At 36.6% G+C, this 26,033-nt stretch overlaps 1 protein-coding gene across 1 annotated transcript; it reads left to right on the forward strand.

Moving 5' to 3' along the window:
• On the forward strand, positions 1 to 26,033 carry SLC6A15 (solute carrier family 6 member 15; the record flags this gene model as incomplete). The annotated part of the gene is made up of 11 exons (XM_084276655.1): positions 1 to 289; positions 9,324 to 9,481; positions 9,940 to 10,066; positions 12,238 to 12,419; positions 13,860 to 13,970; positions 17,488 to 17,729; positions 17,827 to 18,019; positions 19,094 to 19,286; positions 21,430 to 21,589; positions 24,232 to 24,394; positions 25,662 to 26,033. The coding sequence occupies 11 exons, from the start codon at positions 1 to 3 to the stop codon at positions 26,031 to 26,033; spliced, it is 2,190 nt and encodes a 729-aa protein (XP_084132781.1).

Genomic DNA, 26,033 nt, shown 5'->3' on the forward strand with positions numbered 1-26,033 from the left:
ATGCCTAAGAACAGCAAGGTAGTGAAAAGAGAACTAGATGATGAGGTCATTGAGTCAGTTAAGGACCTTCTCTCTAATGAAGACTCTTCGGATGATGCCTTTAAGAAGAGTGAACTTATGGTTGATGATCAGGAAGAAAAAGATGTAGATGTCGAAGAAGGCTCAGATGTAGAAGATGAAAGACCTGCTTGGAACAGCAAACTCCAATATATACTGGCACAAGTTGGATTTTCTGTGGGATTGGGGAATGTGTGGCGATTCCCATATCTGTGTCAGAAAAATGGTGGAGGTAAGTCTTGTGATAGCTGGTTGTGGCTAAATAATGAAGCTAACCTTTCAGACTTCAAGGTTAGCAGAGATATCCACAGTAAAACCTGTTCCAGCGTGTCAGGTTTTTCTTTTAATTTCTGCCAGTGCCTGTGAGGAAAATCCCATATCCTCTTTATTCAGAGAGACATAGCTGTTAATATAAGTAGCAGATTATTCTAAGATTCCATTTCCTCATTTTAGGGGAGAAAGTTCTTTATATGACCTTAACTAGTGGTCAGAGTAATGGGCTGAGCAAAACATGTGTTTATGGAGTGGTTGCATTATTTAGAACCTGGCTACTGTGCTAAAGTGTTCTTCATAGTACTTGGACAATAAATCAAGGCATTAACTCTACATCCACTTTGAAGACCGAAGCAGTATTTGGTCTCCAGGATTTAGTGGTATTAAGCTTCACACCTTTACTTTTTAATTTCTTTTAGATCCTAGGCCATTTGATTACAATTTACTTTCTGCAAAAACAAGAAGGTATGGTGGGAGTGAAAAGGATTTTTTCACTCGCCTTGAATAATTTAAATCATTACATCCATTTTGTTCCCTCATATAATTAAGTATTTTCCTAAAAAACAAGTTACCTTTCACTTATGACAATGACATCAAGCTGTTTGTTATCTGTCCATCTATGGTCTTGAATATGGTATGAAATACGAGGCTGGAGACATTCCTTCTGCGAACGCAGCATTAGTGTTTTATCCTATTCTGTACCATATCCTACCATATTACATTAATGCACATCCTATTGTATCTAATTGCTTAGCTGAATTCAAAACAAATCTGTCACTTCATATGATACAAAAAGTCAATCTGTAGTAGAGAATAAAGTACATCATTTTATTCATGCTGGATCTTAAAAGTTGAATGACAAATCTGATGAATATAGAAATGAGCCTATAGAATATAATCAGAGTGAAATTTTGTAACTCATTTGTTTTCTTTCAGTTCAAACAATAAAAATGGAGCTTATACTTTCAAATATTTCATCTCCAGGATAAAGTCTAAATTCTTTTATATCTAGTTACTGTCAGATTTTTTTTTTCATTGTCATTTAACTTGCTTTTTTTCTCCTTTATTCTGGAAAGCCATTAAATGGTTGGTTTAATGATTTGTGGGTAATCTAAAATTTTCTTCATCTGTAACTTAAGTATTAAACTAAGAAAACACATTGAATGTAGTTTCTCAAAGATCACAGCTTTTCAGTGGGTATAAATCTCATCTAGTCATCTAGACACGATATTGAATGAATCACCTATCACTAGTTGTTGAAAAAATTGTTAAAAATTAAAAAACCCACAATTATTTAAAAAGTGTAGCTATTAAAATGTTTATATTCTGTATCATTTCATTGGCATCAAGGTGTAGTCTCAAGGGTAATGCAGTACCACAGCTTGTTATGTGTAGTTGTGTCCCTTTTGAGAGTCTGCGTTTAATGTAGTTGTTTAATGATTTTGCAAGTCCATTGGATTCTCATTCAAACCACCAGAAATGATCTGATGGTACACTCCTTGGGCTCTTGGTTTCACAGAATCATTAAGGTTGGAAAAGACCTTCAAGATCATGTAGCCCAACTATCCCCCCCACCACTTATATTACTAACTAAACCATGTCCCAAAGTACTTCATCCAACATTTCCTTTAACACCCTGAGGGAGAGTAACTCTACCACCTCCTTGGGCAACCCATTCCAATGCCTAATCACTCTTTCTGAGAAGAAATCTCTCCTAATTTCTAACCTGAACCTCCCCTGGTGCAACTTGCAGCCACTCCCTCTTGTCCTGTTGCTACTTATCTCTGAGAAGAGGCTGACCCCCAACTCATCACAGCCTCCTTTCAGGTAGTTGTAGAGAGCAATAAGGTCTCCCCTGAGCTTTCTCTTCTCCAGACTAAACAGTCCCAGTTCTCTCAGCCGCTCCTCATCAGACTTGTGTTTCATAGTATCAGGCACTTTTAAAGTTACTCTGCCAGTGAGTGTAAATTTAATTCAGATCAAATAGAAATGTATTTCATTAATAATTTCTCATTTAGGAAAAAAACCCAAAACAACCCACATCCAACCTTCAGGGATTATGGTGCTTCATTGATCAAACTTGACAAAATAAATATGGAGTTATTCCATGTTGAAATGTTTTCTGCCATGCTGTGATTGCAGCAACTTGGATGTCTAACGTAGCCTGCGTAGACATAATGCTTTCTGCACATGGCTGAGACAAGCATGTATGTTGCTTTTAACAATAATTTTGCATGATTTTAACTAATTGCAACCTTCAGAACAACAAAGAAAATCAAGTGTTCATCGGAGCTAAAGCTTTCTTGGTTTTCAGGTTAACCATAACGCAAGATGGAGAAGGTGACAAAAAACAGAGATGTGTGAACTACATTGGTGCCTGTGCATACCCCTGTGCAGATCAACAGATAACTTTCACAAGTGTGTAAAAGAATAGGGGGATGGGAGGAAAAAGGATAGGGGGATGGGAGGAAAGTTCAAATACATGGTAAAAAAAACCCTACACACGTTTTGTATGAGGTTCTAGTTTCCTGCTACAAATATTACTTTAGGTAAAATTAGAGTGGTTTTATGCAACCCATTCTAAATATCAGTGTCAGAACTATTCTATAGTGTTTTGTTGAAAAACCTTCACTCCGAATACCTGTCGAAGTCTCTGAGTACAAGGTAAACAGCATTTCTGTGGGCTTTTGTTAGAACTGTTCCAGTGAAGTGTATGGCTGGGTCTCCACCTTCAACTTTGTCCAAACATTTTTCATCTTCTTCCCTGCATTTAAAAATTTTGTATCTGGCAATTACTGTCAGATGAGGGGAATATATTGAAAAGTGCCAAACCAATAAATATACTTAAAATTTAAACCAAAAAGGGGTAAAAAACATAGTTACTCATTAGGGTTTTTTCACAGGTTTCTTCTGATGTTAGACATTCCAAAGCCACAAGTAAAAACAAAAAAAGGGCACATTCTAACCACATAATCTTTAATTTTGCCTTTAAAAAAAAAAAAACCAAACAACTGTGATGAGAACAACAAAGCTAACAAAATAAATACAGGAAAGACAAGGAGAAGTTAGCCCACATAGATGTATATTACTGGAGGATTTTGTGGAGGAAAAATATTGGGTGTTTACTGCCCAGTTTTCTAGACAGATTGGGTTTGTTTATGGCTGTGGCATGTGGTCTACCAACAGTCCTGACTTTAGAGCTCTGTACTGCTTCAGTGAGGTGTCTGATACCATCTTTAAAGGTAATGTGTAGAGTTACACTGCTTGGACGCCCATAGGTATCTTTCTGATCTCTGTTTCTTGCTCTGGTCTATACTACTGAAACAACTTCACTTTATTTCTTGTGATCCCTTGAACATTTTTTTCTGTTGCTTCAATTCATATAAATTTACAAGTATTTAGAGTAATATCTGCTATTTTTTTAATGCTCAACTGTGTTAAAGCTAGACTGGGTGACACTTGGCTGGCCTTTATACTTGGCTCTTTCCCAGAAAGAGTTTGTCATGAGAAGTGAGAGAAGAAGCTAGTACGCAGCTGGGGTGAACCTTGATCCACACTGGGGATGTTGCTGTAATGCAGGAAGCATCAAGAGAAAAAAGAGGCAGAGAGGAGATGGAGAGTACTCCAGAGTGGTCATTTTCTTGACTTGGGATGAGAGGGATGGTCCAGAGGAGTTTTAGGCTCTGTGAACAAGGAGATGAAGGTGTTACGTAAAGTTTTGAGGAACTGACTGTAGATATCTCTGCCTCATTCACCTTTGTCCTCACCGCTGGTCCTCTTTACCCCAGTAGGCAATGTCCATTCCCTACTAAGTGCTCATCTGGTACTGAAAGCACCTCTTGTACTTTTATCAGCCTAACTGATAAAAAACCTGTTTCTTCCTTGATGCTTCACAAGGGTGATTTCTGTTTGAGCTGGGTGAGCTCTTTTTAGCTTTAGAGGTTTCTTATATTTATCATTTTTACACTATATAGTTTATTTATTACTCCTTTACTATAGGAAGACGAATATATATGTTTGTTCAGATGGGCACAGTTCCTATATAAGAATTTCATAACCTATGTTAGCACAGCTTCCTATGATTGATAGCCTTAAAAATAAACCACTCTCGTCTACCCAGTCTTGCTGGGAGTCTCATCAGCAGTGTCAAATGACTTTTATTTTCCTGCTGCTCATTGCTATCATCTGGTAAATAGCTTGCACAGCTTTCACTTTTTACACACAAAGGAAATATTTAAAGTTTGTTCTGTTTGTTTTTTCTTTTCCTTTAGGATTAGCAAAAGTCAAAAAGTAATTTCACATATTCCAAGTAACTAAAAGCAAACTAAATTAGCTGTTTTTCTAGAACAAGTGATATGTGAGTGTTGCTATGAAAACAGGTGAACTCATCTAAGAGATACTTCTAGTGTTGTAGGTGGTTTTGGGAGTCTATAAAAGTACTGCACATTCAAAGATATTTTTTGTTGCATTTTCATGAGCATTAACTTATTACTATTTTTCAAGGCCATCTTTTTAATATCTTTGTGATGTAAAAATTCAAGAGAACCAGTAAACCGCAATAAACAGATAAAAGCTGTGAGCAGCACAGGGAAATCTGTAGTAGATTATTTTATGTTTTGAAAAGATTTACATGGGTAGAGTCACATAATGAGTTTTTTACAGTTAAATAGTCTGGATTTTATAGTGATACACCAGCAAATTGAATAGTTAAATTCTGTGGTCTTATAAAAAGCACAGCAGCTATTTCTGAGAACTGCTGAAGAAACAATGTGAGACTGAATAGTCATTAGAAGCTGCAGTCTGATTGTCTAATACAAGCAGAAGGGGAGCAAGGCAAGTATTCCCTTGTATTCCAATGCTGAGTATGGATTAATTGGCTTCATTATTTAGTTTTTGATCAATAATATATAATCAGTGCCTTGAATTTACTGATGATTTCAAGATTATTTTGTGAGTTCTGATTTAAAGTGTTTTATCGGACTCAAAAATTTGTTGTACTTCAGTATGCTAAAAATGTCTTTGTTTTTATTTTGGAAGTGTAATTCCTCATTAAAGCTTACTGTCTTAAGGGGATTTTTACCCTTTAAATGCAGTTTTGGGAACAGGCATACCCAAACACACTTAAACTGTGAAAGACTAGTGACACTATGCTATCAGTACGATAGATTGCAAACCTACAGATAAAACATAAAAACTTAAATCAGTGTTTTCCTGATTAAAAATGGTATATATTTTGTAATGGTAAATCAATTCACTTATAGAAGCTTAGTAGATTGTAAGCCTATGGTGTTTTGTTGACCATTTGTCATAATTTAGAAAGTACTAACTTTTGATATTGAAAATAAGTTGATCTTCATCTGAGTATCAGGTTGTCGCTACCTTTCTATTTAGTAAGTGACCAGTAAGTAATAAGAACTGGGATGTCTCCTCAAGGCAGGGGTAAAGCTCCCCGTTGTTGAATAAGAATTAAATGAAGGACCAGACACTTAATTAAAACCTAGCAAAGCAGCATTTGAAACAAATCTGGAAAGTTATTAGATTTTTCAGGTTACATCAAAAATAACTAGGAGAAGAAAAGTTCTGCAATATCAAGATGGTAATAGTTATGTCATTTTGTATTATTGCTTCTGAAATTATTTTCCAACTCTTCAATCACTATGTATCATGTAATTTTGGGGTTTTTTTTCCCCTTGAGAATTTATAAGAACTTAAATCAAAGCCAATGTTAATATATTCCATTTATATCACTAATGTTGCCAAATGTAGTACATATTGTAATACCAAGAGAGAGAATTTACCAGTCATCCCATTATGGTGCTTGGTTAAATTAAAAAAAAAAAAAATAGATCAGGAATTAAAGCAATGCTGTGCACAGTATTCAGTTCCTGAAATCCTTTGTATCTTTGTTATTCATTCTGGTGAAGAATATTTTTTCAGGGGTTTTTTTTCCATATGAAGTTGAGTTTTTTTAATATGAAAGCCAGAGTTTAAGGCCAAAATATGCAAGCCAGTGACTCTACAGTAGAATTATTTTGAAAATGTGGAAAGGAGACCTGGGGATCCCAAACCACATAGAATTGTAATATACAGAAGGCTGCTTAGCTGGCAGATCTAGCAGACAACATAACTAATTGTAGGATGCTGTTCAAGGCCAGCATGTATAGTTTATTGTTCAAATAAAAATGATCCTTATTCAATATTGTTAACTCCAAGGAGACATGTTTTTTCACACACTGGCAAATAAGAGACATGCTGAGCTGTTTCCATAGTGATTCTGATTTACGATGAAGATGACTTACAGTTCTTTAAAATATGTCTAGCTTCAAGGGAAGGCTGAAACAAAATACTTTTCAAAGATACTATGGTTTCATGTTGACTTTAGGGCACAGAAGCCTTTTGCAAGTGTGACCTACAGTTGTATAATCCAGCTCTGTCCAAACTATATTGCACTGAAACTCATGTGTGCACTGTTTCCATGATGTCCTTCTTTTGGGGAGGTGAACAGGATGGGAAAGGATCTCAACAGGTTTAAGCAATCAGGGGACCAGTGCTTCGGGTGCTCTCCATGAGCCCTGCAGTGTAGAGGTGAATTCTGCTGGCTGCCCACACTGAATTACAGGGTTGTGTCATGTGTAATGTGATGTGGATTTAACACCACATTTAACTCATTTAGTTGAATCTAACTGATAAATCTTGCAACTTACATTGATACTGCACCGTAAAACACCCACGTCAGCCCAGTCTTTAAACATGTGCTTAACTTTGCAGCCTTGTGATTAAGGTTGTGGACTGGGACACTGAAGAGCTGGGTTCAGTTCCTGCTCTAATAGAGTCATCCAGTGGGATACAGGGTAAGTCACTTAGGCCCCAATTTTTTTGAGCTGTTTAGGCTTGTCTCTGCTCAGCTATGCAACATCTGTCTAATTAAGACCTCAGGTATGATTTACAGTAGTGTTACTTATTTAAAAAACTGTGCACTGTTGGCTCTCAATTGACTATATGACAAAATTTTTAAGGATAGTGATGCCAAAGCTTCTCATTTGCAGTGTGAATTTACAGTATGTTTCTGTCTCACAGATCTTTTGAGAGAATGCTGATGATAAATCAAGGGTATTTAATAGTATTACTCTTAAGACATATAATTCCCCTCATTTTTGAATGTGGTCGTTACTCTGTTCCTCAGTTTACCTCATGTTTCTTTTCCCCTGTCTCTGTTGTCTCTTCTCATAGTAGAAAGCAAGTCCCTTGCATTCTTTACTGAATGGGAATGTCGCTGCTACCTCAGTGGAAATAATACTTATGTAGACAGTCTATACTGTGCTGACATTGGTAGACAGACCATGATGTTAGCTCCATGAGGGAGTACTGTAACCTCAAACCCAGTACCTTGTTCAGCTCCTTGCATAGGTTTTGACCAAATGCTGCTTGAGCAGTATCATTATGTATCATATTATCATGCCATGGAAATACAATGCAATGCAAGTCTTTTTTCCCTACTTTTCTTAGACTCAGGACTATAGTTACTCTGCGCTTAGGATCTTTGTAAGATCTTTATAGTGGAAGGTGATGTCCAATATATGTGTATTTAATGAAGTGCGAAATAGCTAGTGAACCTAAACAGAAGTGGATGATACCAGAAAACGAGTGGCCTCCTGCACCGTTTAACTTTTCTAAAATAAATTATATTACATGAGGTAGGCTAGCTACTAAGGATATGACAATCAATTATGATAAACTCCTAGAAAAGCCCTAGAAGGTTGATGCTGGATGAAGAAAGTTAAAGTAGGACTTAGCTGGAGCTGAGGATAAATTCCAAATTGCTTTCTGAACTTTGCCTAGCTTCTCTCTCATCATAGAGATGAATGGACTGATTATACAACTTAATAGCTCTGAGTCTAAGCCTCTGAAGTTTTTAGATCTTTGCTTTGTAGCTTGCTCCAACACGCCACAGTTTGCATCCCTCAAGTGATTTTCTTTAGCATTACAGCAGTTGCAATCAAAAGCCAGGTGGCCAGCGCAGTACTCTCCATTGCAGCCTAAGAGCCATGGATTTGAAAATTAGGTGCCACATTGCTAATTGCTGATGCCTAAATGTTTTGTTAGCTTTATTCCTAAATACTTGGCAAGAGCATGGAGGAAGTTTGGCTCTGAACTTGTCAGTGCAGTTAGGTATGGATATATTTGCTTGCAATTAGTTTTACTGATGCAAATGGGGATGCATCCTCAAGTTACAATTTTATGTGACCATTTCCAGGGAATAAGACCTTGAAAAAAGTAATTGTTTTAACATCATGTGTGTCAAACAGCGAAGTAACAGTTACATTTTAAAATGTCTACAGTGTGTGAGTATTGCAAGAGCTGGATCAGCGATACTCCATTTCATATCCACCTCATGTCTCTAGTCTCTGTCTGGAGCCTGGTAGAAATGGACTGATTGAGTTTTCTTGCTTAGCTGGATAGAAACATTATTCTGCACATTGTGAAATCACCTTTCTGAGCATCTGAGGTGCACATGGAGAAATCAACAAGACTGTCTCCTGAAACTGCTAAAGATAGATGAAATTCAGAATGTTGTATGCACAGTATGTTCTGTATTTTCTTTATAAATTCAGTCTTGCTGCTCCGTTACAAGTCAAGATGCAGAGGGGTTTTTTAAAAGAAATCTTCAGCATGTGATTGCATCACTGTATCTCTAAAAAAAGTTGAATCAAATGCCCAAAACTTCACACAAGCAAACAGCTAGATTAGATAACAACTCACTTTCAGTAAGATTTGCCTCAAAATGTTGCAGTGCTTTAGAGAGTCAATGTCTGGCTTTTCTTATAAGACTATGGCCAAGGTTCAGGTAAAATTAGTCTTTGCATGTGACCAAAAAAGCAATGCAGAGAGCGACACTAATTAGAACTTGAAGCTATTAGATGGTTTCACATCTGTTGTGTCACGTTCTGACTCTTCTTCCTCTCTCTCTGATTTATACTTTGCTCCTTTCATAGGTGCCTATCTTGTGCCATACTTAATACTGCTACTGATAATAGGGATTCCGCTATTTTTCTTGGAGCTTGCTGTGGGGCAGAGGATCCGACGAGGGAGTATCGGTGTGTGGAATTACATCAGCCCCAAACTTGGAGGAATTGGATTTGCAAGCTGTGTGGTAAGTTTTTAACATCAATAGTGTGGTTTGTTTTCAGTCTGTATAATTCAGCCTTGCTGTCCTGCTGCAGGAAGGGGCCGCTGATTTGTAGCTGTGCTTCAAGGTCTGTATATCTGTAAAATGTAGATATGTCTGTAAAAAGAGTCAACTGTTTTTTGTGATTCTTTTGACATTAGGAACTAGGTAACAAAGTGATCTTCTGGAGGAAAAAAAGCAGGTAGAAATATAGGTGTTACAGGATAAGTACACAGTAAAGTGATAATTTAGAAAATGTTAGGTACTTTAATGGGGCAAGCAATTCAGTTCTTATTCTGAGTTATTTTTGTTAAAATTAGGTTCAGTGGCTGATGTGCAGAAATATACTGTAGGGTGGTTTTTTGTTTGGTTTTTTTTGGGGGATTGCTTTTTTTTTTAAAGTTAACAAATGTAACTTTTTGGCTGTGTCTCTTTTCTTATAGGTATGTTTCTTTGTGGCCCTCTACTACAATGTTATTATTGGATGGAGCCTGTTTTACTTCTCCCAGTCGTTTCAGCATCCATTACCGTGGGACCAGTGTCCCTTAGTTAAAAATACATCTCATACCTGTAAGTTTATATTAATGCTATTAAAAATCATATGAAATATGCAGATGTTGAGATTTTCAAGCAAAAAGAAGAAAAAAATGCAATTTAGTGCTATTTGCAGGAAAAAATGTTGTGTGCAGAGCTGGTTTTGCATCTTAATAAGATGTCACATTATAATAAAAAAATACAACAGACAAACCTAAGATAAATATACTGTATTTGGAAAGAAACATCACTGTCAACAACATTTTGAAAGAGAGTGCTATTTAGTGTGATGAAGAAAAAAAAATCTTTTTTTTTCTTTTAATTTTGAAACTTTAATGATTTCTTGAAGAAAAACAAAGGTGTAAGAAGGATATTTCTACATTTCAATTAGTAGGATACTTCCTGGCAACAAAGCAAGAAGTGTTGCATTACTAACAAGGCAGAAAATGGAAAGTTGTAAACATCAATGAAATCCATGTGATAAAAGCATTGTTGGTTTTGTAACCAGTAGAAGTTAGATAATTGGTTAAGGGTTTGTTGCTGTACTGAGATGGTCTCAAACTGATGAATTATACAACAGCATGGTTATCTCATAATAATTACATACTTCAGATTATTCTTGCTCTTGAAATGTGAAATATTTCTTTTCATTACTTATTATTTCAGATCTTAGATTTTCTTTGATTACCTTTGATGTTTTGTGGTTTTTTTACCCCCTTAGTGAAGGACATAACCAGAGACATTTGACAAATCATACAACATTATTATAGTGTCTTTGCCAGGGTTGCTGGCTTTAGTTGTTTGAGATACTCAGTATATGTGAATGTTGGCGCACACTCAAATTGACTGCGTTTCACAAGCTATTGTCCATTGGTTGAGCCACAGTGTTTGTCTGTTTATGTACTTTTACCATGCCTTAATATTAAGATAAAGTGTGTCAGCCTAACTTAAGCAGAGGTCATTTGAACTCAGAAACGTATTGTATTAGATAACATCTAAATTTTTTTGCAGTTTATTTCAGTGAAGATCTGACACCTGTGTTAGGTTTCCTAGAACTAGCATACTTTTTAACTTTTCCTTAATTAAGCTTGACTTTGGACCTAGGTAAGAGGTATGGTTGGTTATCAGATACAAATTTTATAACAATATTCATATTTTCTTTGAATAATTATTTCTGTTTATACTTGTTATATGTATTGCCAGGCAGAATTTCTTCTACAGAAACTGTTCAGTAATGTGAGTGAAGCAGAATTATACTATTATAATAAAAAAATCACTTCTGGAATATATATGACTTACATTTAAAATAGATATTTAGGAGCCATTCTTTTTCTTTTTTTCATCAATTTAGTATCATTATGTTATTATCATTTATAATAGTAATTGTCTGTTGATTGGAGTGTCATATCAAAGCAGACAGAATTGAGAACTTCCATACATTTTCAAAATTAATTCAAGTCACTCTTTAATTTCAGAGAGATACTTTTCATACTATGTAAGTCACAATATCATATGTAGATAATCTAATCATAGATTAGAATGGTTTGGGTTGAAAGGGACCTCAAAGGCCATCTAGTTCCAAACCCCCTGCCATGGGCAGGGACACCCTTCACTCGAATAGGTTTCCCAGGGCCCCATTCAGCCTGGCCTTGAACACTGCCAGGGAGGGGGTGTCCACAGCTTCTCTGGGCAGCCTGTGCCACTGTCTCACCACCCTCACAGCAAACAAGTTATTCCTGAAATCTAATCTAAATCTGCCCTCTTTCAGTTTAAAGCCATTACCCCTTGTCCTATCGCTCCATGCCCTTGTAAATAGTCCCTCTGCAGATTTCTCATCGGCTGCTTCAGGTACTAGAAGGCTGCAACAAGGTGTCCCCTGCAGCCCAGGACACAGTAATTGTGCTTGGGATTGCCTTGACCCATATGCAAGACCTTGCATTTGGCTTTATTGAACTGATTGTACGTGTGATAACTGTGTGATAAATGGAATGCATGTCTTCATCTAGGCCTGTCTACTAATCAAGCCTCAGTGAAAAGTAAGTTTTTGTCTTTCAGATAATGATTTAAAACTCTTTGCGAGTTTAGTTCCTCAGTAAATGATGACGGCAGAATTGTAGATTTTAAGAATTTATAGAATATTGTTATGAAATGTTGTGATAATACTTATGTCCTGAAACCGTTCTTTGCTTGCTAACATATCTTGACAGTTGTGGAGCCAGAGTGTGAAAAAAGTTCTGCAACCACGTATTACTGGTACAGAGAGGCGCTGAACATTTCCAGCTCTCTGTCAGAGAGTGGGGGTTTGAATTGGAAGATGACTATCTGCTTGCTGGCTGCCTGGGTCATGGTATGCCTAGCCATGATCAAAGGCATTCAGTCTTCAGGCAAAGTGAGTATACTGTTTACCTAAGTGGCAGTGTTTTACTTTGAAACATTTAATGACATTTTTGTTCACCACACCCTCTGTTTCTCATGAAATCTGTAGGAGCAGGTTAAAAGCAGTGACTCACCCCAGTATTTGTATAGTCTCAACTAGAGGAATGTTAGCAGTTAAGCATTAAAATTGTAGCAATTTAAGTGGGAATTGTAGTAATTTCATGGGAATTGAGATCTGAAGAAGAAGCATTTCTGTTCTCATCAGTGTAACTGTTGCAAGTAACTGTACCTTTACTGAATTGTTAGTGCATTGTAACTGTGTGGTTTTAATGTCTAGAGGATTAGGTTTCCATGTATACTCACAGCATGATTGCAGTGCACCGAGGTCCCCAAAGGTCCTTGGCATTTTACTTTTTGTCATTACTGTCATTGGTATCTATGCTTCTGTCATTCACACAGCTGCTTTTCAGGATTCTGGATTGTTTCTTTTGATTAGTGACTAATCATCCCTTTGCATCTGAGTACCATCACCTCCGTCTTCTTTACTCTCCTTTCCATGCAGCTAGCCAGATTGTCTGGTGAATGGTTTGCTCGCTCTTTTCATCTCAGTGGGACTTCCAGATAAAAACCAATCTGTTCTAACAGCAAAATTCTTTGCTATTAGAACGTTTGGCACTGAGGTGGAAATTCCTGTGACCTCTTTAGTGTATTAAAGAAACAGCTAGCAAGTTTAGTGAGAGAATAATTTCACTAAACTTTAAAGTGCAGAATAGATTTGTTTTCATTTAGGTTGGAGAATGAAAGTTTGTATTTGACTACTAATTTTCTGTCTAGTCTTTGTAGCTACATGAGTCAATCAGAGTGTCAGAAAGGTATTCTGTTACGTAAGTGTTTAAGGGATAGAGAAGTGTTGGTCCAGTAGTCAGTGGAAAAGTATTTTCTAGTTTTTATGACTCAAACCTGCTAGATCTTAAAATAATTTCTGTAGATCGGGGAATATCCCCATCTTTTCTTCTGTTTTGTCAGAAAGAATTACTTAGTGGTTACATACTTTCCACTGACTCTTATTTTCTTTCCCTCTGAAGACAGGATGATTCTCTGTTGATGCTGCATGTCTTTACCATGCCATGTACTTGAAGCACAGTGTTTCTAAACCAGTCTACTTCTGGCTTTCTTGATGTCATCTCATCAAATGCATAATGAATATCCCCGGAAGCTCAGCAGTTTATCATTAGTCAACGCAATGACAACTGTATTCTTTTAATACAGTACAGAATTTATTTTACAATCATGTGATTTTGCTTTTTTCTGCAGAAACAGTGGGAATGGGAAACATTCTGTGTATTTCTTAGAGTGTATGCTTATCGATTCAGGTTTATACTGAGTAACAAATGAAGCTTTTGAAAATAAAGTCCATGAGTGTAATTTTTAATTCCTTTTTAATGTTTTTCAGATCATGTATTTTAGTTCCCTTTTTCCTTATGTGGTACTTTTGTGCTTTCTGATCAGAGGACTGCTCCTTAATGGCTCAGTGGATGGAATTCGTCACATGTTCACACCTAAGGTATGTGCTTAATTTCTGTTAGCAGTGTATTAAAGTTTCAGTGGCAATTCGACCATTTATTAATTTAAGCTTAAGTTTTCATAGAACATTTGACATTTCCCCATTTGCTTAAATTGCAAATTTTTGCTGACCTCAGTGGCAACAATATCAAGCCCTGTGGTCCAAAATTTAAGTGTTCCATGGGTCTTTGTAGAGTTACCTCCCTTAGCTGATGAGTTCCCAGAGTTAGATGCCATTAGAAAGCTAAGAAACTGGAGCTATTTCCAGGATTTAGGATGTTTAGAGAGCTTCAAATACTGAAAAGAGAAGTAAATCTTAAGTCTTGCTATTCTCTAGGGTTGAAATGCCTAGTTCTGGGACATCACAGTGAAATGTCTTACTTTGAATGCTGTCACAGATACACATAATTAACTTGTCCTGTTCGAAAGGGGGCAAACTTGTCTTTTTTTAGAAATAAATTTGTGCTGCTTGCGTAGTACCCTAAAAGCACAGGAGACCTGTCTTTAATGCTCTGCCCATCTTGTAAAAGTAGTGTAGTCACCACTTGGCTTTCCTTACCGTGTCCTGTATGGCTGTCATGCCAAGACAGCAGCAGGTCTAAACATAACACTTTTTTAACTGGGAATATGTATTACAGAATTTGAGATTTTGTAACTGTGGAGGTGAGAAGGGATGTTACGAATCACTGTATATAGCCTGAAGGTCTGAATTCTACTCACACCCATCTCAAATGCTTGTAACTGTATCTATGCTACAGAAACAGTATCATGTTGGGGATAATGTGCTTCACTGTATTATGAAATGGACTTTTCAACAGGTGTGTTTCATAATACAGTTCAGCAGAACGGGACTGATGTTTCAAAAATGAAGGCTAAATAGTAAGATCATTAAAATCAATGCACAGAGTGGCTAGTGCCAGATGAGAAGAGGTGGTGTCAGTTGATTTGATTTCCAGGTGGTTTGAGTCTGTGGAGAGCTGTCATTCTATAAAAATGGCCTTTGTTAGCTACCACACTGTTATTTCTTCCACCGAGATACGCAGTCGTGCTCTGCTTCAGTCGCTGCCAGTGCTCGATTCGTGGTTGTGCGGGAGGGAACCTGCAGTCCTCTTGGGGAAAATTTCGTCAGTTTGAGGAACAGAAATGCAGTGCTCACTGAGGAAGGGGAAGTCTATTGCAGACACAGAATACAGACTTGTTGAAGTTATAATTCAGTTTTTCAACCCCAGCATTAATCCTTCAACTGTACAAGTACCACTAGATATTGAGGGAAAGTAAACACTGAAACTCCCCTGGAATACCAGAACCTCTTCACTATTTCATCTCTCATGAGGTAGACCTAAAATAAATTGCAGCTGATGCTTACTTTATAGTTACGTTAGACCTTAATCAGTTGTTTCAGGTGTTCAAATTAACAATCTTGAAAGAAAAAAATGTTTTTAATTTTTTCTGCTGGTTTCCAGTTCCATATCTCAAAATCTAAGTTGTAGCTTAAATTTGGGGTTAGGAGGCCTATATGTCACATACACTATATATGAATACAAACCTTCAAAGGTATTTTCATTCTAAGTTCTGGTTGTTTCTGTACTTGAGCACTAATGTGGGCTGTAGGTTTGTATGAAGCTATCTGAAGGAGTTCAGATTCTCCCACCTGTTCTTCCTGTTCGCTCCACTGTGCTATCAGTTTGTTTGGACAGGCAGATATCAAAAAGAATTGCTACACTGATACAGGTTGAAAATAGTCCAAATAGATTGGCAGGAGCAGGGGAAGAAGAAACATCTTTTCAGTCTTGATTAATTCAGCAAACGGCCACATTTTGACCACAATCACAAGACAGAAGGGTTGTGTGAGCATGGCAGAGGAGCAGCACATGTTGGCCCTGTTGTGAGGCCACAGCGCTAACAGAGAAGGGGAGAATTTCTCTCATTGCCTTGGTTGATGAACAAAGCAGAAATTCTAAACAACCTTAATGAAAACCCAAAAGAAGGGTATATGAAAAGGCGCTGAAGTCACTTACTGCAGTGCAGCCGTAGGACTGTGTGTAGCTTAAATACCGAGCCCCCACAATTTCAGAAAATGCAGCCCTGTACTAGCTACCGTGAAGAAAATTAACCCAATCCCAGCCAAAACCACCTCAAACAGCACATCAGTTACAAGTTGATTTTGGAATGCTAGGCAATGTGTATGTGAGAACACACTACCTTGGATGATGCCCTATGATAGATTGCAAGGAGTGAGAAGCGTTCTGATAGCTAAACCATTAGCATTTGGTAAAATTAAAATTGTTCCTCGAGCTCCCTCTAGTGGAATATTTCCAGCATGACATGCAGGCAGGTTGAACTACGTGCAGTAGCTACTTGTGCATTGTAACAAAATTATAACAAAAATTAGAAGAGAGGAACAAGTTAATTATCAGCACCCTTTTTCTTTAAAATATGTTGGATTTTAGCGATATGTAAAATAATAAAGGAAGTATCTGATACCTATCTATAATAAATGTTACACCTTTATGGGAAACTGAGAAATTTAAAAAAAATGGTACCTAACAGTAGAAGACAATATTTCTCCCCTCAGAATAGGACAATCTGATTCAGGCATCATTCTGATGCTTTTTAGTTTTACTCTTTTCAGTAAGCTTAGGATAAGCCCAAACTCACCAGAAACCCCCAACGTGTTCACAGAAGTAAGGTCTTTCACTGTAAAATGAACAGAGGCCCTGAATCAACTTGAGAAAATCCAGCTTTTAAATTTCACATATACATCTATTTTATGATTTGGTATCTAGAAGGATCTGTGACAGATGATGACTCATAAATTTTAACAACTATTTTTTGAAGTGTGGTCCCCTGAAAGATCAGTGCAGTTCACTGTGTTGATAAAAGGCCTAGTTGTACCTTGAATACATGACCCATTTAATTTAGGGTAAGTTTGAGGTATCTAGTTTAAGGAAGGTTTGACATATAGGCTATAGAGATTGGGGTAGCTGGTGTTTATTCCATAAGTTGTATTTTGCTTTGCATATTTGCATGTAATAAAATTTCATATAAGAATGTTTATCTCATAGTCACTCTTTAAGTAACAACAACTTTCAAGATTGGTGATCATTCAAAAAAAATTCAAAAAAGTCTTTAAAAAAAAAGTAAATACTTTAAACTCTTACCCCCCCAAATAAAAAAAAAAAAAGAAAAAAGAAGGATGTTCTGTCTTACTTCACAGTTTAACTAGCTGCTAGTTCAGTAATGATAGTGCTCCAGAAGTGTCTCATGTTAAGAACATACTCTGTTTCTCCTTAAGGATTATTTAAAATAAAAATTAAAAAAAATATTCTGGATTATATATTTGCTCAATTTTAGGTGTCACATTCGGCTTTCATTGTATCATAAAGAAAATGCAGTTGTAGTGGAGTATTAGTAGCATTTTGTGATATAGGTTGTCTTCCTGTTTTTTTTTCTGTTGTCTTTTCATATAATAGAAATGCATTTTATAGCTGACATATATTATATCTAATTTCAAACAGCTTGAAATAATGCTGGAGCCCAAGGTCTGGAGAGAAGCTGCTACTCAGGTGTTCTTTGCCTTAGGGCTTGGATTTGGTGGAGTCATTGCCTTTTCAAGCTACAACAAGAGAGACAACAACTGCCATTTTGATGCTGTACTGGTGTCCTTCATCAATTTTTTCACTTCTGTGCTGGCAACTTTGGTGGTGTTTGCAGTTCTGGGCTTCAAAGCCAATATCATAAATGAAAAATGTGTTATCCAGTATGAATATCCATTTCTTTTTAATTTTTTTTTATGGTATATTTCATTTCTGAATTAACACAGATCATTGATTTCCATGTTTTATTGTGTTTTACAGAAACTCAGAGAAGATTTTAAAACTTTTGAAAGTAGGCAATCTGAGCCAGGATATGATCCCACATCATATCAATTTCTCAAGCATTACAGCAGACGATTACAATTTAGTTTATGACATTATTCAGAAAGTTAAAGAAGAAGAGTTCGATTCTCTCGGTCTGAAATCTTGTCAGATTGAAGATGAGCTTAACAAGGTGAGAGTAATAAGTCGCTCTTAGATTCAGAGGTTATGAATAGATGAATATTTGTAAGCCTGAAATAAACTGAAGCATACTTACAGAGAGTATTGATGCAGTGTACCTATCAGCAGCACAGCTATAGAGTTACACATAAAAACACGGTTCTGTGCAGGGGCACATTCCAGCTCACCTGAAGACTTGGGCCTGCTGTCTTGTTATAGTCTTCACTGTCTTGTGATTTTCGGATCATTATATTGTTCTCCTCAAGAGGTTTTAAAGTTCTGTGGGCTTTTAGAATGTTTATTATGTTTCTTAAACTCCTCTGATATTTCCAAATACTAAGCAGAAGTGTATGTATTCAACATACATGCCTGTGCGAGCATATTTACATGTGTGACCTGTTTTAGGGAACCTGCTTTGGCAGGGGGGTTGGACTTGATGATCTTTGGAGGTCCCTTCCAACCTCTACAGTTCTGTGAATCTCAAACCGATAACTTCTAATGTTAAGATACAGTTATTAAATACTACTTCACTAGAAAGCAAAAATACTATTGTTATAGGATTGCTTAATGAATATCATCCTGATTTGAAATCTTTACAGTAACCCCAGGTTTGTAAAAGAAAGATTTTTCTAGGTTTTTCAGAGGGACCTCCAGTTTTAGACATCGACCTCTAGGTAGTTGCACCAGTATCTGAAGCTAAAATGTCAAATCTGTGACTTAGACATTTAAAGTTCCTGCCATTTAAATTTGAAACAAATAGGTATAGAAATGAAATCCTTTATTTACTGGAGTGAACAGAGTGGTTTTTGTAGCAGTCTTGTTTCATATCTGTCATGCAGAACTATCAGTGAAGGAGAGGATGAAGCGAGTTGTTAATATCAATGAACTTGCACATTCTCAACCAAATCCAACACTCCAGTAAATGGTATTAATTAAGTTTACAGGTTTGGAAGAATCTCCTATTAGATAGCAGCTTCCTGCTCTAACTTCAAGATTTAATCAGTGACACTGCATGAACATAAAGTCAGACTGTTAAAGTAAAAAAAAATACTGTCCATGACTATAATGTGGATTTTTCTTCTCACAGGCAGTTCAAGGAACTGGTTTAGCTTTTATCGCCTTTACAGAAGCAATGACCCACTTCCCTGCTTCTCCATTCTGGTCAGTGATGTTCTTCCTCATGTTAGTAAATTTGGGGCTTGGAAGTATGTTTGGAACCATTGAAGGCATCATCACACCTATTGTTGATACCTTCAAAATCAGGAAAGAAATTCTTACTGGTGAGTTGCACAAACTTTCTTTTCTCACTACGGTAGAAAACGAAATTTTTTTTTTGAGAGTATGAAGTCCCATTTTCAATGCTGACATTTTAGGGAGCAGTAAATCACTGTATTCCAGACCATACTTCCATGCACAGGCACATCTGTATCTGCAGGTTAAATCTTTTCATGAATGCTACAAGAGAAGGAACATCCTTCTCCCATTAATCTCCCATTAATCCTTAATCCCATTAAATTTTAATGGAGGATTTCTATTACAGGTTCCTGTATTATCAGTCCTTTTGAGCTCTTGTAGAATACTTTCTATTCAAGCCTGTGTCAAAGATCAGAGAAACTAATGAGAAGGAAAGAATGGGAATACATTACAAATGACTAAAAAACATTCTTAAGTAGGCTAAATGAAATCTTAATGTATGATAAGATGTTTAGTGTGTTAAAAATCAGTACAGTTACTTTCTAGAGGAATGTGTTTTTCCCTGTTGAATGTGGAAAGGGTCTTAAATAAGTTGTCTAGGTGTGGTGTTTTTATTTAAATGACCAAAGGTATTTGAGGTGTAGCCTGTTCGTGTAGCTCTGATGATCTCGTAGCAGTTTCTCTTTTTGAGATAGAACATAAGCATAAAAGGTGAAAGTTAGGTTTCTGAAAGCGTTCAGGACAGCTGCAAGGGACTTGATGTATTGTGCACAAATTTGGGTTTTGTTTCAATCCTGTGACAGGCATAGGGAAAAAAAAAGCTGATTTAACATTACATAACTCTATGAAGGAAGTATTAATCCTTTTTATAAGAGTTAACCCCTGATGCAGCAGAGTACTGCTTTTTCCTGACTGTACTCCTTACCCCAATTAGGTAATAAGTAATATTTAAAAGAAAACGTTTTTATTTACTTTGTTAGGTCTAAGAATAAAAGTATTCATAAAGAAAATTATTTTTTCAGAAGTTCTTACCTATCAAGCACTTTTTAAAAAATTATTATTCAGCTCTAAAATTCATAGTGAATAACCAGTGAGACATTTAGAGATGAGCTGCTTCTCCTAAGTATATATAGTCATTACTCTGGAGTAGTGGAGCATTTTACAAGTAATTCCTTGTTACTGTGTTTGACAAAAAACCTATTAAGATAAAGGAATATGCAGGAACTGCCTTTCTCTGGTAGTTTTTTGAGTGGTATGCATGCATGATTTTTTGCTAAACTCAGTTGTACTCAAAGTGTGGTGCTTTTATAATTAACTTGTAAAATTGAAATACTTGGGTTATGCTTCATGCAGTATCGGTGGGATTTAGCAAGGATTATGCCTGCACTACACTTTGTGCTTAAAACCTACAAATCTTCAACTTCTGCAGAAGTGTGAGAACATTTGCAACTTTTTGCACTGTAGTTCCAGCTCAGCCCCTCTTTAGTTCAGGGAAACCAGCTCATATGTGTAAAGTTATTTTGTGTTCAAGTATTTCCAAGTCAGAGTATGCATGTGTATGTGCCAAGTTATGAGGAGTATACCTACCAGAGCCTTCACTGACACCTAGGGATGAGTATTTTTGGGGTGTGATATGTTAAGATGCAATGAAACAACGTCCGAATGAGAAAGATTTCTAAATGCACATGCACACGGTTCTGATGTCTTATTCTGTTCCTCAGGGCCAGAAACAAAACTCAGTGTAAAAAATGAGACTGGGGTGGAGGAGATTTTATCTGTTCTTTTAGTTTTGTTATCTTGCATTAGGAGCCTTTTTATTTTTTAGAATCATAGTCTGAAACTTTGGTCTTTTTCAGTTCTAAATTCCCAAAAGCGATCTAGTGAACAAATAACTTGACATATGATAATTTGACACCAATTCAGTTTATTTTAGCCTTGCATTCACATTCAGTTAAATGTTTAATGAAAAATAGTCACCTGACTATTAATCACTCAGGACTGCTCTAATGGGGCAATTCCAGTAACTACTAATTTCTTAACTTTTCTTTATGCAAGATATAGGTAGGATTTCTTCTGCTCTTAAGATTGAGACCCCAGAGAAAGAAAAATGTTACCAACTTTGACTGTATGGAATCAAGTGTCTCTTTGCTTCTGTGAACTCCCTTTATTTCCTTTCTGTCTATGGAACTTTGTTGTAATTACAGCTCTCTTTTCTACCTTTTATTCCAGTGATCTGCTGCTTGGTAGCGTTTTTTATTGGCCTGATCTTTGTGCAGCGTTCTGGAAATTATTTTGTGACGATGTTTGATGACTACTCAGCTACTCTGCCCCTGCTTATTGTGGTCATTTTAGAGAACATTGCAGTCACCCGAATTTATGGAATAGACAAGTAAGTGAAGGAAATGTATTTTCCTGTCCATATTAACAGTAATACTCACAATAATTAGTAATACTTGAATTATATTACACAAAGTATTTGTGATGTACACATAAATACAAGTAAGTAGAAAATGAGGGTTAATCTGGGTATAAATATAGTCTGCTTTTAAGAACAGGTTTGGAGCAAGATAGACTACGTCCAGACTGTGTAGTGAAACCCAAAGAGCAATTGTAACAGATCCAAAGAAAGGAGAATGTAGTAAAATAGGCAAAGTTGGAGAGTAAGGAAGGAGGCTGGATATGCAAGCATGAGGAAATTATATAGAAATAAGACAGCAAGAGGAAGATTTTCAACCATGGTCTAAGCATCAAATAAAGATGAGTATTCTGAACAGATCAGTATTTCAGGCAGCCTTAGAGTATGAACTCTAAACAACAGTTACAGTAAGAAACATTCCATTTATGACTATTTTTAATTTGTGTTGTTGTAGCAGTTAATTGTTTTATGTATTAATCATGAGAGAGGAAATAATAACATAGAATAGGGTCAAAACTAACTTGCAAGCAGCACAGTTGACAATGAAGTTGTGACATTCTGTCAGTGATGGCTCAAGAGAAAAGACCATCAAGACCCTCTAATTGATTTCTGTTTCAAGACATTAAAAACCCAAAATGTTTTTTTAAGGAATAGAAGAACTTGTATGAAAAAATAACTCATGCCATCCACAGATAAAACCGAGTATGCTATGCTGGCATGTTGAAGTATTTAAACATCTGTGATTCCTTTGCATGTACAAAGGGTGACATAAAATGGTTGGGTTTTCATTTGACTTTTCACTTGTTCAATCTTGACTAATCAGCCAGTCCCTCTCCATAATGAAGTAAAACTATAATAGGAAAATTTAATTTTATGGTTTCCAGACATTGTTTCTGGTCTACGCAAGTACTGCTTCATCTACTTACTCACTAAGGAGGAATTCCCACTTGGACCACATGTATAATCCTATAATTGATCACATAGACATGAAAAAACCCCCAAGGAGATGATTTTACACATGCAAATAAAAGATGAAATGTATGACCTGGTATCAGGTTGCTAATGTCCTATCAGGGAGAGTTCCACTGTGAAGGGAGGTAAACATGCCAAAAGTCAGCAAATTACCTGTGAGGAAGTTTAGGAACAGCTAAAATATGGTAATATTTTGCTTCTGAATCAGAGTAAAGTTGGTTCATGTTTTCAGAAGGGGTTTAGGCAGAGTATAGTGAAAGTTAACAGCCAAATTTCTCATTCATAATGCCACCTGAACCTCCTCTGGAAGATACCTCATAATTCTTCTGACGTATATTTCTCCCAAATATTCTTCTTCGGGAACCTGTTGTTCTTGTTAGCAAAAACTGCCAGAATCAACAACCTTAGGTAGTCATTGGCTGTGATAGCACGTAGGGGGCATACTCAGGGATGAAGATCCATGTAGATGTCTTATTAGCTATATTGTCTTCTATCAGATAGATGTTTTGGGGTGGTTTTTTTTTTTTTTTTTTTGGTTGTTTGGGGTTTTTTTTGAAAGGGATCACAGCGAAAGGATAGAAAAAAGGCAACATAGGAGTTCCTGTAGTCAAGATGGAAAACCTGCTATGCTGGAATCAGTGCTAAAGGAGCTTGGTAGCTTTTAAAAGAGGATAAATAGGATGGAAATGATGAGACTTTAAAGGAAAAAGAATAGATTTATTTCTAACTGGAAGAACTAGAGATCACAGAAAAAGAAAAAAGATGTCTATAGAGGGCACAAATACTTTGTAAATCAAGCTTCTTTTTTAAGAGAGTCATTTCATTGCATTGTAAACAAAGGATAGAAAACCCCAAACTGCACAGTTGGAAAAAACTTTTGAGAGTTTGTATGACACTAGCTTCACATGTGTAAATGCTTTGAAAATGTATTTATTGCTATAAGTGCTTTTTTGAGACGCACATTTCAAAAGGAATTGGGAACACAAGGGAGTTAAAACAGAATCCGTTCCTGTGCACACTCCAAAAGAATTAACTCTAAAAATACTCTTTCTCTTTCTACTGGGTCTGGAACCACATACTCCTCCATCAACAATACAAAAATAGGAGTTTTGTTAATATCATAACTTGCAATTCTGAGACACGAGGAGGCAGATTTAAAACTTCACAAAGTTTTATTTCAGCAACTTCTCTGATCCAAACCATAGCTTATGTGTAAAGTTTAATCTTTACACTGCAGCACACATGTGGGTTTGAAATAAATCTTGCAGAATCTCCAAGATGTGCTGGTTTTATATGCTTTCAAAACTAATGGCACATGCCTCAGTAAACAACCCAGTAGACAATATAAAAAGATGTAAAAAAAAAATGTTAGAAAAGAGAGGTGAGTTCAAATATCTTTCCAGCATGGTCCAGCAAGCAGTTTTCTAAGTCACTGCACTGCGTAGTGATTCCTTCTGTTCATCTATTCCGAACTGTTAACATAAGCTCTATTTTTCAGCCCATCAGGTAACCTAAATTGTAGCTGTATATATGTATGTGCATTTTTCAGTGTGTGTGTTCCCTCAAATTAGGTGCTCTGTATCGATTATAGTACTTGAAATCTCAGTGTATGTGCTAACAATAACCTTTTCTTCCCTTCACAGATTTATGGAGGATCTGAAGGATATGCTTGGTTTTTCTCCAAGTCAGTATTATTACTACATGTGGAAGTATGTTTCACCTTTAGTATTGTTATGTTTGCTGGTTGCTAGCATTGTCCAAATGGGATTGAGTCCTCCTGGCTACAATGCTTGGATTGAAGATACGGTATGTATATCACAGGTGCCATCACCATCGTAATGATCATTCCTGAAATATTTCAGAAGTAGTGAAAAGACAAAGAAATTGCAATTAGAAATTAAAAATCAGTATAGATAATGGCAAGGTTTTTTTTATCTCAAGTGTTGTTAATGTAAACCCAACCAATCTTTAGAGTAGTTCTGCTTTACAATATAACAGCTTGACATGAACACTTATGCTTTTTGTGACTTTTAGTTTGTTGAAGTTAAGAAGAAATTCTGAAGGGTGGCAGAGGTTATTCCCTTGCATTAAGGTTTATTTCACTGCAGAAAATAGTCGTATGATAACGCTGAATGAATAATTTCAGACATCACTTCAATTTTTTATGTGGAATTAAATGTTGAGATTAGCTATGTCATGGATTTTCCTTTCTGGGAACACATACCACACTGTACGTAACAGCTACATTAAAAGCTTTCTCTGATAAGAATGTTTGATTTGTAAAAAGCTTCGTGTAGCTCCAAAAAGAGAGTCGGTGAAGGTGACTCCTCTAAGAGTTTGGCTAGCTTGTAGGCTTGTCAGCACTCAGCCGTTTCTACAGGCTTGTCATACAAAATACAGGGAGAGTAAAAGGTCAGAGAAATGAATCTCAGGGACCCTTCTGAATGGATAATTGTCCAAATTAGCCAGTTTTACAATAGGTTGACACCTGCCTCTAACCAGACAACCAGTGCTGCTTTCTTGGGATTTTTTGAAAAGCGCGCTTCTTAAATTGGATTCCCACCTTCAAAAGTTAGAAAGAGAAATATTTTGGAATAACAAACATGCTGTTCCTTTCTGTTTATAACATTAAATGTTAATTGAGCTAATGTTAGCTGGTGATTTATGGATGCAGTAGAGGTATGGGGTGCAGTCACTGCTCCAGAAAATGTTATCATTTACATGAAGTTTGTGCAAAGTGGAGCAGTTCTCTGTCTAGACCAGCTATTTTACCACACAACAGCTACAGACAAACATAGCAGAAAGCCTAAGGTGAAAATCTTGATCTGGGTTCTGCTAGAGTGCTCTGAGCACCTCAGAAATTGGGGGACAATGTTGTGGTCCTACTTACTGGCAGTAAGATAGCAATCCTACATCTCCATGACTGAGATATCTGTAGTGGTGCTCACATTGTAGGTGCACAGTCACAGAAAGATGAAGACGTTTTTGAAAACTGCAAGCCTGGGTGAGGATTGCAGCTTTGCTCTTTTTTGAAGTAAAGATGTATTAACAGTTTTTCTCTTGGCTTGCCTAGGCTATGGAAGAATTTCACAGCTATCCAACATGGGGAATGATTGTCTGTATATCTCTGATGGTGTTGGCCATACTGCCAGTCCCCATAGTCTTCATGGTGCGCCGTTGCAACCTTATCGATGACAGCTCTGGTAGTTTGGCATCTGTGTCCTACAAAAGAGGCCGGATAATAAAGGAACCTGTTAATCTGGAAGGAGATAATACGAGTCTGATTCATGGGAAGAGTCCAAGTGAAGTGCCATCTCCAAATTTTGGCAAAAACATATATCGAAAACAGACTGGATCACCGACTCTGGACACTGCTCCTAATGGACGTTATGGGATTGGGTACCTGATGGCAGATATGCCGGATATGCCGGAGTCTGACTTGTAA

This window comes from Gallinula chloropus (genome assembly GCF_964237585.1).
Source record: "Gallinula chloropus genome assembly, chromosome: 1".
NCBI classification, from domain to species: Eukaryota; Metazoa; Chordata; class Aves; order Gruiformes; family Rallidae; genus Gallinula; species Gallinula chloropus.